The following is a 16530-nucleotide window of genomic DNA, read 5'->3' on the forward strand; positions in this document are numbered from 1 at the left end:
TATTACTTAGAAGCAATTTCCAAATATTTGGAAGTTATCTACTTATTTTTTTGCTGGTTTCCAATTTAATTCTACTGTGGTCAGGGCACTTTCTATTAACATTTATTGAGATTTGTGGTGAGCTTGGCAAATGTTTTATATATACTCGAAAAGAAAGTATATTCTGCAGTTGTTGGGTAAAATGTTTTGTAAATATGAGGTCAAGGTAGTTGATAGTGTTCAGTTTTATGTCTTTTCTGCTTTTTTTTTTTTTTTTGAGATGGAGTCTCACTCTGTTGCCCAGGCTGGAATTTACTCACTGCAACCTCTGCCTCCTAGGTTCAAGCGATTCTCAGACTGCCTCAGCCTCCCAGGTAACTGGGGTTATAGGCGCACACCATCACGCTTGGCTAATTTTTGCATTTTTAGTAGAGACAGGGTTTCACCATATTGGCCAGGCTGGTCTCAAACTCCTGACCTCAAGTGATCCACCCACCTTGGCCTTCCAAAGGGCTGGGATTACAGATATGAACCACCATGCCTGGCTGTCCTTTCTGAATTTTTGTTTAGTTGATCTGGTGAGAAGTATGTTAAAGCTTTCAACTATGACCTTTTCCCTATAGTAATATCAGTCTCTTTTTCTTGCATTTTAAAGCTGTATAATGTTTTTCTGAGATGGAGTCTCGCTCTATTGCCAGGCTGGAGTACAGTGGCGCAATCTTGGCTCACTGCAACCTCCACCTCTGGGTTTAAGCAATTCCCCTGCCTCAGCCTCCCAGGTAGCTGGGACTACAGGTGTGCTCCACCACACCCAGCTAATTTTTTATATTTTAGTAGAGATGGAGTTTCACCATGTTGTGTATTTGTCAACTAATTAGCTTTAGGGGTATGATATGGAAAGCATCTTCAGTTTCATGATACTAGGATGGAAATCAGTGAGAAAAACTTGGAAACCAACTGCAAAAATCTTACCAATCACAATTTTTTTAAAACATCCTTATTTGTATACTATTTATGATACAGACATGGTTTATACTTTATCTTGACAGTTCTAGGCAGAAAGGTTAATATTTCTACTTATGTATTTTCCTTCTTTTGTGCTTATCTAGATTTTTTAAAACAATTTCTCCTTTGTATTACAGTCTTGGCCCTTTAGTGAGTAAAGTGAAAGAATACCAAGTAGAGACAATTGTAGATACCCTCTGCACTAACATGCTTTCTGATAAAGAACAACTTCGGGACATTTCAAGTATTGGTCTTAAAACAGTGATTGGAGAACTTCCTCCTGCTTCCAGTGGTAAGCAAGAACATATTTTTCTTCCTATTTTCTTTTTATGTGGAGGTATTTCTCCCCACCGTTTTTTCCTCTTCTGCCAAAGGAGGGAGGGAGGTGACTGTCCTTACAGATCTTCCTAGGAATCCCTTTGAACAATTAAGAAAATTAAAGCTTGAATCCTTGTTTTTCTTAGAAGTAAATTAGCTGTTAAATGAATATTTTGATTGAACTTGTATGTCATATGAATGTCAGTGAAGGACTTTTATATGTTGGAGCAAAATTTTATACTATGTGTACCATGACTGTAGATTAGAGTTATGCTAACCTATGTGGTTAGGGAAGAGATAACCAAAATAATGCATCCTGATTAGTTTTCTATTTCCAGTATTAATTTCACTTTGTGTCAGTATTTGCTACATAAAATTTAACACAGTTCAGACATAGCTGCGAAATAGTTTAGTTTACTAGTAGCTTTAATTAAAGCTGAACCTTTTACAGCTACTTGGTAATTGAACAAATTTAAAACTATAATTAATGAATTTGTCACTAATTATAGCTTTTGGCCTCTAATAGAAATGTGTAGGTAATATAAATTTTAGAATTGGTCTTGGCTACTAAACTGTTGCTAAAATTAGCAGGCTAAAAGCTATTGTCTCATCTGCAAAAAGTAAGATTATCACCTATCTCATGTGAAGATTTAGATTAATAATAATGTAGTCTGGGTATATTATTTTCACTCCTTTACTTAAATCATTCACTATGCTAGTTTTCATGCTAAATGCTGCATGCATATAACTAGTCTAAACATCAGTCATATGGGACGTCTTACTATTCTTTCTAGTTTATAGATGGGGAACTGAAATTCAGAGAGATAAAGTTAATTCACCAAAGTTGGGTGACTAATTGGGTAAAGATTCAAATCCATTATCTTTTAATCCAAAAAGGATGCTTTCTTCAATGTACCATACCAGTGTTATTTTACCCTTATTAAATAGTTGCTTATTTCAATAAAATAGTTCACCAACTCAGAAGTGTATTATTTATAATTGTGTTAGCTATGTATATTTTTTTTTACTATTTTTCTCTCATTGAAATATGTTTGCGATTGAGCCAGTTTCTGGTTCTTACAAGAATTTTTTTAACCATTCAGATTCTTAATTGTTCCTTTTTTTCTCTCAGTAACAACATGACCTACTTTAAGTAGTAATAATTCTGATTTATGAGTCCTGGAACGAGGTTTCTGCTTTATAATGAAGTTATGGACTCTTTGGGTTGGAAATGACCTTATTAAAAGTTACGGTTATTATTATTATTATTTTTGAGACGGAGTCTTGCTCTGTCGCCAGGCTGGAGTGCAGTGACGCAATCTCAGCTCACTGCAACCTCCACCTCCTGGGTTCAAGCGATTCTTCTGCCTCAGCCTCCCGAGTAGCTGGGACCACAGGCACATGCCACCACATCCGGTTAATTTTTGTATTTTTAGCAGAAATGGGGTTTCACCATGTTGGCCAGGATGGTCTCGATCTCTTGACCTCGTGATCCACCCGCCTTGGCCTCCCAAAGTGCTGGGATTACAGGCATGAGCTACCGAGCCGGGCCTTTTTTTTTTTTTTTAAATTTTAAGAACATGCCAAGCATTGGAGCTCAGAATATATGCTTTTTAATTCACTGAAGTTTGAAAGCCTAGTCTAATAGAAAATACTCAAATAGAGAAAACTCTTCTTGCTGCTTTTTAGTCTAGGGGTGCAAGCGCTACAGTTACTACTGGCCCCATAGCTAGCATTCATACCAGTACATACAGATTATCTGATAGATAGAATAGTTATCTACTATTAATAGTTATCTATAGTATCTACTATTAATCCAGTAGAAATTGCTGACATCTGTATTGTTTTCCCTCCTTTACTTCTTCTGAAGTTGTCATCTCTAATTCTCATTTATGTCTAGTAAGTTATTTTATTGTAAAGCAGCCTGCTTTGAAAGATGTGTTTTTCTGCCATGGGTCTCTTGTGTCTCATGATCAAGTGTGGAGTTGTTGAATATTTGGTCTAATTCTTGTTTATTTCTAATAAGTTATTTTATTGAAAAGCAGCCTGTTTCAAAAGATGTGTTTTTCTGCCATGAGTCTCTTGTGTCTCATGATCAAGTGTGGAGTTGTTAAATATTTGGTAACTACCATGAATATGAGATAGAATTCAACATGCTTGCTTTGAAGTTATGCTTCTTATTCATGCAGGCTCTGCATTAGCTGCTAATGTATGTAAAAAGATTACTGGACGTCTTACCAGTGCAATAGCAAAGCAAGAAGATGTCTCTGTTCAGCTAGAAGCCTTGGATATTATGGCTGATATGTTGAGCAGGTAAGTGTGCCGGTTTATTTGCATTACTTTTAATACAGATATTACGCTGATTTACTAAAATCCTTTTCTAGTAAATATAATAAAACTTGGTCAAAAATTATTCCTTTTTAAATGATGGCTCTTTTATAAATTTGTGTGATTAGGAGTGAGGAGGAAATAAACTAATTACACTTATGTATAAGTATATAATATTGCATAGTAAACATTTTGTAGTTCTTTAATAAAGTTTGTGATTTTAAATTTGTTAGCACAGTTCATATTTTGTTTTATATACTTACATTCAATGATCTATTTAGATAAAGAGATGGGCCAGTAGTTACGGATTTTCTAGTTAAAAGAATGCTGGTAATCTTCAGCAACTATATTTATAGTGCATATTTTAGGGAGGAAGGACCTTGGCTTTTATATATTTGTTGCTTTTTCACTTTCCTTTGGAAGTCAGATGTTAAAACATAGACCTAAGCAACTCCTAGGAGAAAATACCTTAAAGGACCTGTCAATTTCTGATTCTCATAATCATTATAGGCCACCATTATTTGTACATATATTTTTTGTGGCAAATTCATTTTAACTTAAATACATTATCAAGTGCCTTCATGTGGGATTTGTGGGGGTGTGTGTGTATAAAGTGAGGAACTATCATCCTGGCACTCAAAGAGCTTATATTTTACTATAGGACATAAGAGCACAAATGGCTACAGGGCAGAATGGGACTAAAGACTAACTGGGAGCATAGTGTGTTTTGGGTTTTAAAATGGAAGGATTCAAGAAAATTGTTTTTATGGAAATTGGCATTTGAATTGAGTTTTGAAGAATGGGTAGCACTTCAATAGGTAGATGTGCCCAGTAACAAAAGTAGTATATGGATAGGGGAGCGTATTCTAGTTTTCTAGAATATAGAATGAATAGAAAAGCAGTAGGAAATCATTCTAAAAGATGGTGGTCATGTTGAGGTGAATGAAGAATTTATGTTTAATTTGATAAACAGTGAAAATTCAGACTTTTTGTCCTATATGTGATTTAATTACAAACACTGTCCTGACACAGGTTTGAGTACTAGTGACTCACTGAACTGTACATTTGAGATGATTTGGAAGGGGTGTTGGAACAACAGGAACAATGAAACTATATATATAAATCTATATGTAGAGGAAAGACAATAAGGCAGAGGGAGAACTCAAGAGAAACTCAACTTTTAGTACTGTGAATCCTCCCAAAAAAGCAATACAGAAAGTCAGAATACAGAATATCATTTAGAGATTTTTTTTTTTTTTTGAAACAGAGTCTCTGTTACCCAGGCTGGAGTGCAGTTCCTTGATCTCAGCTCACTGCAACCTCTGCCTCCCAGGTTCAGTAATTCTCCCTCTGCTTCCTGAGTAGCTGGGATTACAGGTGCCTGCCACTACGCCCGGCTGATTTTTGTATTTTTAGTAGAGACGGGGTTTTCCATGTTGGCCAGGACATTCTCGAACTCCTAACCTCAAGTGATCCACCTGCCTCGGCCTCCCAAAGTGCTGGGCTTACAGGTGTGAGCCACCGCACCTGGCCCAGAAAATCATTTAGAGATTTTGGAAGGAGAAGGTGACAAGATTGTTGTGTGTTTTTGGTTGTTGTTTGTGTTTGGTTTTGGTTTTGGTTTTGAGACAGCTTTTGGGCCAGGCTGGAGTGCATTGGCATGATCACAGCTCATTGCAGCCTCAACTTACCAGGCTCAGGTGATCCTTCCACTTCAGCCTCTGAGCAGCTGGGACTGCAGGCCTGTGCCACCAAACCTGGCTAATTTTTGTATTTTTTGTGGAGCTGAGGTTTTGCCATGTTGCCCAGGCTGGTCTCGAACTCCTGGGCTCAAGCACTCTGCCTGCCTCAGCCTCCTAAAGTGCTGGGATTACAGGTGTGAGCCATCACACCCAGCCTTGTGTTTTTTTTTTTTTTTTTTTTTTAATTTCTAATACTTTACCAAGCCAATTGGTATTGGATTGGACATGCTATAATTGGGCATTTAGGTCTAGATTCCAGGAGTCAGTTTGGCAATGTAAATTTCAAGGCTGCATTCACTTAACTCAGGTTTCCGTTGCATTGGTAGATTAATTGAGAATTTAATTTTCCTTAAGTCCCAACTAAATTTGTGTTCTGAATATTTACATTGAGATCAGAGGCCAGACATGTAGTAGTGCTCAGGCATCTTGAATTCATTTGTTGTTTTCTTTCTTTTTTTTATTTTATTTTAAGGCAAGGAGGACTTCTTGTTAATTTCCATCCTTCAATTCTGACCTGTCTGCTTCCCCAGTTGACCAGCCCTAGACTTGCAGTGAGGAAAAGAACCATTATTGCTCTTGGCCATCTGGTTATGAGCTGTGGAAATATAGTTTTTGTAGATCTTATTGAACATCTGTTGTCAGAGTTGTCCAAAAATGATTCCATGTCAACAACAAGAACCTACATACAATGTATTGCTGCTATTAGTAGGCAAGCTGGTCATAGAATAGGTAAGGAATTTTTTAAAGTTTTAAAGTTTTCTTTAATCAAAAAATTAATGCAGGTTTTAAAAGAACCATTATGCTTTTCTTAGGTGAATACCTTGAGAAGATAATTCCTTTGGTGGTAAAATTTTGCAATGTAGATGATGATGAATTAAGAGAATACTGTATTCAAGCCTTTGAGTCATTTGTAAGAAGGTACGTTTTTAAGATCTTTATTTTTATTCCCTTAAGAATAGAATCATAAGATCTTGATTAGGTGTGTGAGTAGAAGCAGCCTATTGGATTTCAGATACAAGAGACAATACAGTATTTGAAGCTAATGTCATCTTGCTGTTATAAAATGTGGTCATCACATTTATTTTGAAAAATTTCTTGTCATTGTTGGGACTTTATTTAAATAATTTGGGAAAGGAATTTATAATTATTTTGGGTTTACTTTAGAAGGGAAGAAATGCCAGTGTAATAATGTAGTTTATACTGAAAGCACAGCAGGATAAATCATCCAGTCAGAAATATATAGTGAATTGTCTTTTCAGCAGTTTCTTAGGTCACATCGATTTTGCTAGGTCAGTGATTCTCAATTTGGAAATTGATTCTAATATATATTTTTTAAGCTTAGTAAAAAGTGTATATTTGTGTACTAGAAGGCAATACTAGATAAGTAACAGAATTTTTGCTCTTGGCTAATGTATTAGCATGGTGTCTTGAGACCTTACAGGTTGTTTTTTGCATTTATCCCTTGATACTCCTGGTTTTGAGAAGTGGCTTTTAATCATATCATATTATTAAAATCAGAAATTGTTGGATTCATTTTGTTCCTTTAGTTGAGAAACACAAAGTATTCTTTTATTTGTTGGCTCTGTGGGCATTTTTATGTTCTGTCCTCATTGTATAGCTAGAAGATCAAGTGTAGGTGATTATGCACTGGCATTTTCACAAATAACCATCATTGCTGAAAAGCACATTCATCTGGGCTGGGTTTTTTAATAACATGTTGAATATATGCCGATTTCTCTCTATACTGCCACACAGTAACCATAACATAGTTAAAATGGGAATTAGGGAAGATCATCTTAAAATTGATTAAGTATAATTTGGAAGGTAAACCTTTTAAAATAGTAAGTCCATAGGAGAGAAAAGCACCAAGAATCATTGGTGCTAGATAGTCTGGGAACTGCTCTCCTAAGGTTATTGCTGGTAATTAAAGCAAAATGTGGCAGATGATGAATCAAGGAGAAAAGTACAGCTCTTCAAGGAAGCTTTTTGTTTTTGTCTTTAGATGTCCTAAGGAAGTATATCCTCATGTTTCTACCATCATAAATATTTGTCTTAAATATCTTACCTATGATCCAAATTATAATTACGATGATGAAGATGAAGATGAAAATGCAATGGACGCTGATGGTGGTGATGATGATGATCAAGGTATTTCAAATTAAATAGAATCTTTTAAATTTTTATGAAAGACAGTGGTATAGATGGAGATGATTTTTAGTGCAAATTGTACTGTTTTATTTATAGTAGTGACAAGGGAAGTGATCTCAATATTTGATAATAGCAAATTGATTAAGTTAGAGAGCATTCATGTATTGAACTGTTGTGCAACACATTAAAAAAATTATGCCTAAAAAACATTTATTAATGCTGTTAATAAGATGAGTGAAAAGTATGTAGCAAAAATTGCTCACCATGTCCCAATTTTATTTAAGTATACAGAAAAAGTTCTGTATATTTAAACTAGTACCATTACCACTTGTTTTCTCTTAGTAACTATATATGATTTTTGATTTTAAGTACTACTCAGATTTTCTACAAAGCATTTTTGTAAGGAGATAAATCAAGGTTTTAGAAAGAATTGAGTATGTAGACAGACATATTTAGGGCAGGTTAGTTTGAAAGAGTATTAGTTTGTTTATTCATAGTTATGTTCATGAAAAAATCTAAATATTGTTTGAGGCCCCATTTAACTTCATTAATAGCTTACAACATTTCTGAGGCTTCTAAGCCTGATGTCATCACACTATGATTTATGATATTTACTCTGGAAAGGAGTAGCAGCACTTCACGGTCATACGGGTTGCTCGTGTTCAGTTGTTTCTGTTTATATTGGAAGAATCATAATAACAGATATTTAAGTTGGTAAATCACTAGGTGAACAGGTTGGTAGACTTTTGTTATTTTTGAGAATACTTTTTAGTTTGATTCTTTGAATGAATTCATATAACAACTTTCCTATCAAGTTGGTAATTTCACCCATCTTTAAAAAACAACTACCAAAAAAGTTTCTTAATACTCTATACTACTCTAGCAGCTGCTGCCTAATTTCTCTCTTATACCATAGAACTCCTCAAAAGAATGCAATTCAGTTTTTTACTTTTCCTTCTCTCTTGAATCCACTCCTCCAGTGATGGACAAGATTGAAAATGTTTGAGCCTGCCTATCATATTGCTCAGTCTCAGCAACATTTCTTTTTCTTTTTCTTTTTTTTTTAAGACAGAGTTTTGTTCTTGTTGCCTGGGCTGGTGTGCAGTGGTGCAATCTCGGCTCACCTCGACCTCTGCCTCCTGGGTTCAAGCGATTCTCCTGCCTCAGCCTCCTGAGTAGCTGGGATTACAGGCATGTGCCACCACGCCCAGCTAATTTTGCATTTTTAGTAGAGACGGGGTTTTTCTATGTTGGTCAGCGTGGTCTCAAACTCCCAACCTCAGGTGATCTGCCCGCCTTAGCCTCCCAAAGTGCTGAGCCACCAAGCCCAGCAAGCAGCATTTCTTTTTTTTTGAGACGGAGTCTCTCTCTGTCACACAGGCTGGAGTGCAGTGGCATGATCTCAGAGCACTGCAACCCCCACCTCCTGGGTTGGAGTGATTCTCCTGCCTCTGCCTCCTGAGCAGTTGGGACTACAGGCACACGTCACCACGCCCAGCTAATTTTTGTATTTTTAGTCGAGACAGGATTTTACCATATTGGCCAGGCTAGTCTTGAACTCCTGACCTTGTGAGCCACCCGCTTCAGCCTCCCAAAGTGCTGGGATTACACGCATGCAAGCAACATTTCTTTCTTTAGCGTCCAGGATACCATTCAAGCCTGGGTGTTCTATCATTGTGATTACTTTAGTCTTCCATGCTTGGTTCTTCTTCATCCTGACCACTGTACTTATCTTAAGGCTTAGTGCTTGAACTTAATCTGTTATACTCTTGATTTTTTGTTGATCTCATCTAGTCTCCTGGCTTTAATGTCAGTATGCTGGCAACCCAGATCCTGTCTTTACTCCAGATCTCACTTATGAATCCAAATTCATATTCAGGTCCTTAATTAACATTGCTGCTTGGATATCTAAAATATCTTTTCCCTACCCCTTCCCCATCTCCCACCTAATCTGTTATTTAGCTTTTACCATCTCAGAATGATACCTCCATTCTTCTTAGTTTATCAGTCCAAAAACCTGGCAGTCATACCTGATTTCTTTTTCACACATCCTTTATCTAGTCTCCCACCTCAGAACTATCTTTCATTTTACTGTTTTTATTTTATCACACTTAGTAACTTTCTGACATACTGTAATTGATGGTCTCCTACCTATTAGAATGTAAGTTTCATGAAGGCTAGACATTTTAATCTCTTAATTGACTGCTTTATTCCAGTGTATAGGACAGTGCTTGACACACAGGCAATCAATAAATGGGTTATATTAATGAAGGGAAACCTTAGCTTATATTTTACTATGAATATCTTCTGAAGAAAGCAGTAGCAGTGTATATTCCAGGTTTTGAATGTTGGTTTTTTGTATAGTTTATAACAAACCAGGTACTTCACCTGCTTTATCAGTTAATATGAGTCATATCTAATAAATGTCTTTCTACAATGATGTTTTTGTGATTTATAAAATCAACATAATTTTAGTGAATTAGGACATTTGTTAATTTTTTGTAATCTTTTCAATAAAGCACATTTCTGCGATGCAATTACTATGGTGTATTGACATGGAAAAAATTTTATGTGCTTTTAAATGGATAGTATATTTTGGCACTGTCTTTTAACTTTATTTAATAGATAAACTGGTAAATAAGCAAATGCCTTGCATTTAGCAGTATTTGGTTGTATTTTCCTATAATGTGCTAAGGTGAATTTTAAGCTTTGGAGATTGGAAAATTTTACTGTTTTATTATGTATCATAGAATCTTCTAAGGCCTAGCTGGCTACATTTGACTGTTGCTAAGCTAATTGGAATAAAAGCCAGCAAAGAGTTATCACCCTGCTCAATTATTTCAAGGCGATTTATAGTCTTATCTAAGAATAACAAAATTATTGCTAGATAATTTTAGACTATCATGATAACTGCTTAATATTTCTGCCACCTTTCTGACTTCATATTACCCGACTAATTAAACCTGATGGTGTTAGAAAGAAATACTTTCTGGAGATTTCACACATGTGTTATTTATCAAGTATAGATAAGCGACATACAATTCTTAGTGCTACTGCTTTGAATGTTTAAGGTTTAGCATTAGGAGTTAGAGAAAAATGTCCTCTGTTAAGTGTGCAGCATTTTCTTTTTATAATTAAGGAAAAATGGTTTGTTAAAGTACATTAAGACAAAATTGTGAAAGGTTTAGAATATGCGTATTTGTTCTTCATAGCTTATCAACAAGTTGAGTGAAAAGCTTTGTAGTCACAAAGCTGATGTCAACCTTCTTTCTTTTCCCAGAAAATTAGTTCTACAGTGTTTTGGAATTGGTAACCATTCTTTTTATCACCTAATCTATTACCACAAATCCATTTCAGTTTGTCTTATAAAGTCCCTGATTGTTTGCTTTATTTTTTCCTATGCTGTTAAGTAAATTCTTTGAATTTTGTTTCAAAGGCTGAGAAATTTATGACTTTATAAGTATTTATATTCTAAAGAAGTTGAATGTGTTGATTATTTTAAAGAGTTATAAATAAGCAGCAGTTCATTACAAAATAAATAAGAAAATATTTAATTTAAAATCCAATTATGATTGTTTTTTAAGGTTAATTTATGAGCAGATGTATAGAAGTAACAAGCTCTTTGTTCAAGTTCCAGTTCTGTTGAAACCTACCTGTTGCTGTATATGTTACTGGAAAGTTAGATTAACTGACTTGGTTAAGAATATCAATTCATTTTCTGTTTTAAGTGATAGACTTCTCTTGTCATTAATTGCCTGTTTACATTAAAACTTACCCTTTAGGGAGTGATGATGAATACAGTGATGATGATGACATGAGTTGGAAAGTGAGACGTGCAGCTGCTAAGTGCTTGGATGCTGTAGTTAGCACAAGGCATGAAATGCTTCCAGAATTCTACAAGACCGTCTCTCCTGCACTAATATCCAGATTTAAAGAGCGTGAAGAGAATGTAAAGGCAGATGTTTTTCACGCATACCTTTCTCTTTTGAAGCAAACTCGTCCTGTACAAAGTTGGCTATGTGACCCTGATGCAATGGAACAGGGAGAAACACCTTTAACAATGCTTCAGAGTCAGGTAGGTTTTAAAGTACGGTTTAAAAAGTCATGGTAGTAAATGCAATGCTGTTAAAATTGTTTTTATATGGAAATATGAGTTCTAGAATGTCTATAGAGAAGCAGAAAGTTCTGGGATATGTTTATATAGTTAATGTATGTTCATATTATGTTATTATAAACTGTTCATTCTAATTGAAGTATTCTTGGTTTTACTTTATAAACGGTAATAATTTTAAAATTCAGTAAAGTAATCTTTATCTTTGGTGTTCATAGAGAAGTCTTAGAGCTGTGGAGTCATACTACTTGTGTTCACATATCTGGCTTCACTTCTGATTTAGGTTTGTGATCTTGGACAAGTTATTTAGTCACTTTATTAAACTTCACTTTTCTCATTTGTAATAAGGATGTACTTAGAAATATCTACCTGTGGTAGTGAGAGCTGGGTGTTCTGTGTAGAGCATTCAGTGTAGTGCCTACTACATATGTGTTTGATATATTCCTGGACTTATTAATAAAATATACATTTTTTCACTTGAGGGCATTTTTTCTAAAATCCTAAATATTAGAGCTATTATATTGCATCCCTTTATTGATTATTTATTACATACCAGGCATTCTCCTATCTTATATGTAATCTCTACAGCAGCCCTATGGGATGCATAAATACTAGGTCAGTTTTTTATAGATTGCAAAACAGATATTGAAAGGGATTAAACCAGGGGAGGGGATACATGTACTGTATCTATCTTGTTTTCAGGTAGTACAAATAAATACATTTTTGTGGTGAAATTACTCATAAAGGTGAATGTTGAAGATAAATTGTAGAAGGAAATGAGATAAAGTGTATGGAGGATATAAGCAAGTGAGTAAACATATAGAAGTCAGGTATTGCTAGTAGAGTTGCCAGGAATTCTGACAGTGCTTTGGAAAATTAGATACTTTGTTTTTGTCTAGTTCTTAGATCATTGTGTAATTATGCTGTGTGTCCATGTAGTTTGGTCATTGGGATTTTTCTTGGCTTTGTTTTTGCTTTTAATTTCTACTTGCTTTGCTGTTGAGGTATTCTAGAAGCTCCATTTATAGCTTTGCATTTGTGAGATTTGTTAGTAGAGACCCTGTTTGTTTTACTGACTAGCAAAATGTTAGAAAGTTTAGAGCAGGCCGGGCACAGTGGCTCATGCCTGTAATCCCACCACTTTGGGAAGACAAGGCGGGCAGATCATGAGGTCAGGAGATGGAGACTATCCTGGCAATGGTGAAACCCTGTCTCTACTAAAATACGAAAAATAGCCGGACGTGGTGGTGTGTGCCTGTAGTCCCAGCTACTCAGGAGGTTGAGGCAGGGGAATCGCTTGAATCCGGGAGACGGAGGTTGCAGTGAGCCGAGATCGTGCCACTGCACTCCAGCCTGGTGAAAGAGCAAGACTCCCTATCAAAAAAAAAAAAAAGGAAAGTTTAGATTAGATGTCTTTGAATCATACCCCTGCTGCTTGTAGCCACATTTGAAGTGGAGTTGATTCCTTGTAACAGCAAATGGAAAGTAAGAAAAGGACCTGTTCAGTGGTTACTTTTCCATAATTTGTCTTATTTCCTTTGATTTTTATCTGTGCTGTTGTCATTCAAAATATCATAAAAACCTCCTAAATTTTTGGTTGAAAATATGTTGGATTAATTTATTTTTCATTATGTATGTTTCACAATTAAAAATGAAGTAGGGAAGACTATTTTGTTGCTCTGTGGAAAGCTAAATGACAGCTTTTCTGTAATTTTTTTTTCAGACAGTCTCGCTCTGTCGCCTAGGCTGGAGTGCAGCGTGCAATCTCTGCTCACTGCAGCCTCCACCTCTTGGGTTCAAGCAAGTCTCTGCCTCAGCCTCCCGAGTAGATGGGATTACAGGCGCCTGGCACCACACCCAGCTAATTTTTTGTATTTTAGTAGAGATGGGGTTTCACCATTGCCAGGATGGTCTCGATCTGACCTCATGATCTGCCCACCTTGGCCTTCCAAAGTGCTGGGATTACAGGAGGCCAGGCTGTAATCTCAACACTCCCAAAGTGCTGAGATTACATGTTGGCCAGGCTGGTCTTGAACTCCTGACCTTGTGAACCACCCACCTCGGCCTCCCACAGTATTGAGATTACAGGCGTGAGCCACTGCGCCAGGCCGTAATTTTTTAATAAGTATCAAGCAAATACAGTTACAAGAGAACATATATAATACATGCAACAAATTTTGTTCATATCTAATAGTCTTGTTAGTGTTAGCAATAGCAGTAGATAGCTGAATTAGGAATTTAACAAAAAAAGATAAACTCTTCCCTTTATCCTCATTCTCTATAATTCATGTTAAGTGTACTGACGAAATACCAACAACTGAACCAGCTAATGAGTATGTAATAATTGCAGGTTCCCAACATTGTTAAAGCTCTGCACAAACAGATGAAAGAAAAAAGTGTGAAGACCAGACAGTGTTGTTTTAACATGTTAACTGAGCTGGTAAATGTATTACCTGGGGCCCTAACGCAACACATTCCTGTACTTGTACCAGGTATGAAAGAAACGTAAATCTCTTTTGGGACTCAGCCTCTTTTTGTTAGGACTTAGATAAGCTTAAATAATATTCCCATTTAAAGGAATATTTGTGACAACTTAATATGCACGTAGAGCTAAACGTTTAAATCTAACTGTCTTGAATACCTGAAGCTAGAAATTTATAAGTAACAAGTTAAAAGTCTTACCCTGAAATATTTGGCTTTAATATTTATTATAGATGGTGAAAATTTCTACTTGTAGAAATAATACAATGAAATGGGAACATGAGCAGTACTGTTGGGGTTGATTTTGAATTTTTTCTTTCTTAAAAGTCTGCACAGCAATGATTGGATTTTTTTTGTTGGCTTTTTAGGAATCATTTTCTCACTGAATGATAAATCAAGCTCATCGAATTTGAAGATTGATGCTTTGTCGTGTCTATACGTAATCCTCTGTAACCATTCTCCTCAAGTCTTCCATCCTCATGTTCAGGCTTTGGTTCCTCCAGTGGTGGCTTGTGTTGGAGACCCATTTTACAAAATTACATCTGAAGCACTTCTTGTTACTCAACAGCTTGTCAAAGTAATTCGTCCTTTAGATCAGCCTTCCTCGTTTGATGCTACTCCTTACATCAAAGATCTATTTACCTGTACCATTAAGAGATTAAAAGCAGCTGACATTGATCAGGAAGTCAAGGAAAGGGCTATTTCCTGTATGGGACAAATTATTTGCAACCTCGGAGACAATTTGGGTTCTGACTTGCCTAATACACTTCAGATTTTCTTGGAGAGACTAAAGAATGAAATTACCAGGTTAACTACAGTAAAGGCATTGACACTGATTGCTGGGTCACCTTTGAAGATAGATTTGAGGCCTGTTCTGGGAGAAGGGGTTCCTATCCTCGCTTCATTTCTTAGGAAAAACCAGAGAGCTTTGAAACTGGGTACTCTTTCTGCCCTAGATATTCTAATAAAAAACTATAGTGACAGCTTGACAGCTGCCATGATTGATGCAGTTCTAGATGAGCTCCCACCTCTTATCAGCGAAAGTGATATGCATGTTTCACAAATGGCTATCAGTTTTCTTACCACTCTGGCAAAAGTGTATCCTTCCTCCCTTTCAAAGATAAGTGGATCCATTCTCAATGAACTTATTGGACTTGTGAGATCACCCTTATTGCAAGGGGGAGCTCTTAGTGCCATGCTAGACTTTTTCCAAGCTCTGGTTGTCACTGGAACAAATAATTTAGGATACATGGATTTGTTGCGCATGTTGACTGGTCCAGTTTACTCTCAGAGTACAGCACTTACTCATAAGCAGTCTTATTATTCCATTGCCAAATGTGTAGCTGCCCTTACTCGAGCATGCCCTAAAGAGGGACCTGCTGTAGTAGGTCAGTTTATTCAAGATGTCAAGAACTCACGGTCTACAGATTCCATTCGTCTCTTAGCTCTACTTTCTCTTGGAGAAGTTGGGCATCATATTGACTTAAGTGGACAGTTGGAACTAAAATCTGTAATACTAGAAGCTTTCTCATCTCCTAGTGAAGAAGTCAAATCAGCTGCATCGTATGCATTAGGCAGCATTAGTGTGGGCAACCTTCCTGAATATCTCCCATTTGTCCTACAAGAAATAACCAGTCAGCCAAAAAGGCAGTATCTTTTACTTCATTCCTTGAAGGAAATTATTAGCTCTGCATCAGTGGTGGGCCTTAAACCATATGTTGAAAACATCTGGGCCTTATTGTTAAAGCACTGTGAGTGTGCAGAGGAAGGAACCAGAAATGTTGTTGCTGAATGTCTAGGAAAACTCACTCTAATTGATCCAGAAACTCTCCTTCCACGGCTTAAAGGGTACTTGATATCAGGTGGGTTTCTAGATTTTCTTTCTTAAAAAAAATTTTTTTTTGGTAGTTGGTTGCCTTAAAAGATGCCTAATGATGAAGTTAAGCCATATCTATATTTTCTTATACCTAAAAGCTAAGTATGTGATGAAAAAGAACTGTCTTTGTGTAGTATGGAGCGATAGTCAAATGACATTTTGTTGTTTTAAAGGATAGAGTGTAATTAGATAATGGTTAAATCTGTTCTAATTCCTCATGATGACTACATTTTAATGTTACTACATTGTCTTAAAATATGGAAAAGACATATCTCATGAATTAATATAATCTGAAGAGCTTGCTAATACTAGTTACAGTAAGTAAAATTGGTGAAAATACTTATTTCAAATGAAATATTCTGGAAAGTTTTCAGGTTTACCAATGTCATCCCCATTAGAATAAGTAGAAGGTAGTAATATTAATAGCAGTAATAGCCATTCATTCTTAGATACTGCTTTCGTTTTTAGTAGATTTGAAGATTTTTAAGCTTTTTTTGGATTTAGCTAGTTCTCTTTTGTGAGGATGAATTCCGCCACTGCTG

At 36.0% G+C, this 16530-nt stretch overlaps 1 protein-coding gene across 1 annotated transcript in view; it reads left to right on the forward strand.

Moving 5' to 3' along the window:
* The window catches only part of CAND1 (cullin associated and neddylation dissociated 1), a 44661-nt gene that overhangs the window by 18649 nt on the left and 9482 nt on the right, over positions 1–16530 (forward strand). The window contains exons 3-10 of the mRNA XM_012444931.3: positions 1122–1276; positions 3492–3615; positions 5845–6101; positions 6185–6290; positions 7375–7520; positions 11303–11595; positions 13982–14123; positions 14481–15974. Coding sequence (XP_012300354.1) covers positions 1122–1276; positions 3492–3615; positions 5845–6101; positions 6185–6290; positions 7375–7520; positions 11303–11595; positions 13982–14123; positions 14481–15974 — 2717 coding nt within the window. The remainder of the gene's footprint in view (positions 1–1121; positions 1277–3491; positions 3616–5844; positions 6102–6184; positions 6291–7374; positions 7521–11302; positions 11596–13981; positions 14124–14480; positions 15975–16530) is intronic.

Source organism: Aotus nancymaae, unplaced genomic scaffold (genome assembly GCF_030222135.1).
Source record: "Aotus nancymaae isolate 86718 unplaced genomic scaffold, 86718_ANA_hifiasm-v0.15.2.pri h1tg000016l, whole genome shotgun sequence".
NCBI classification, from domain to species: Eukaryota; Metazoa; Chordata; class Mammalia; order Primates; family Aotidae; genus Aotus; species Aotus nancymaae.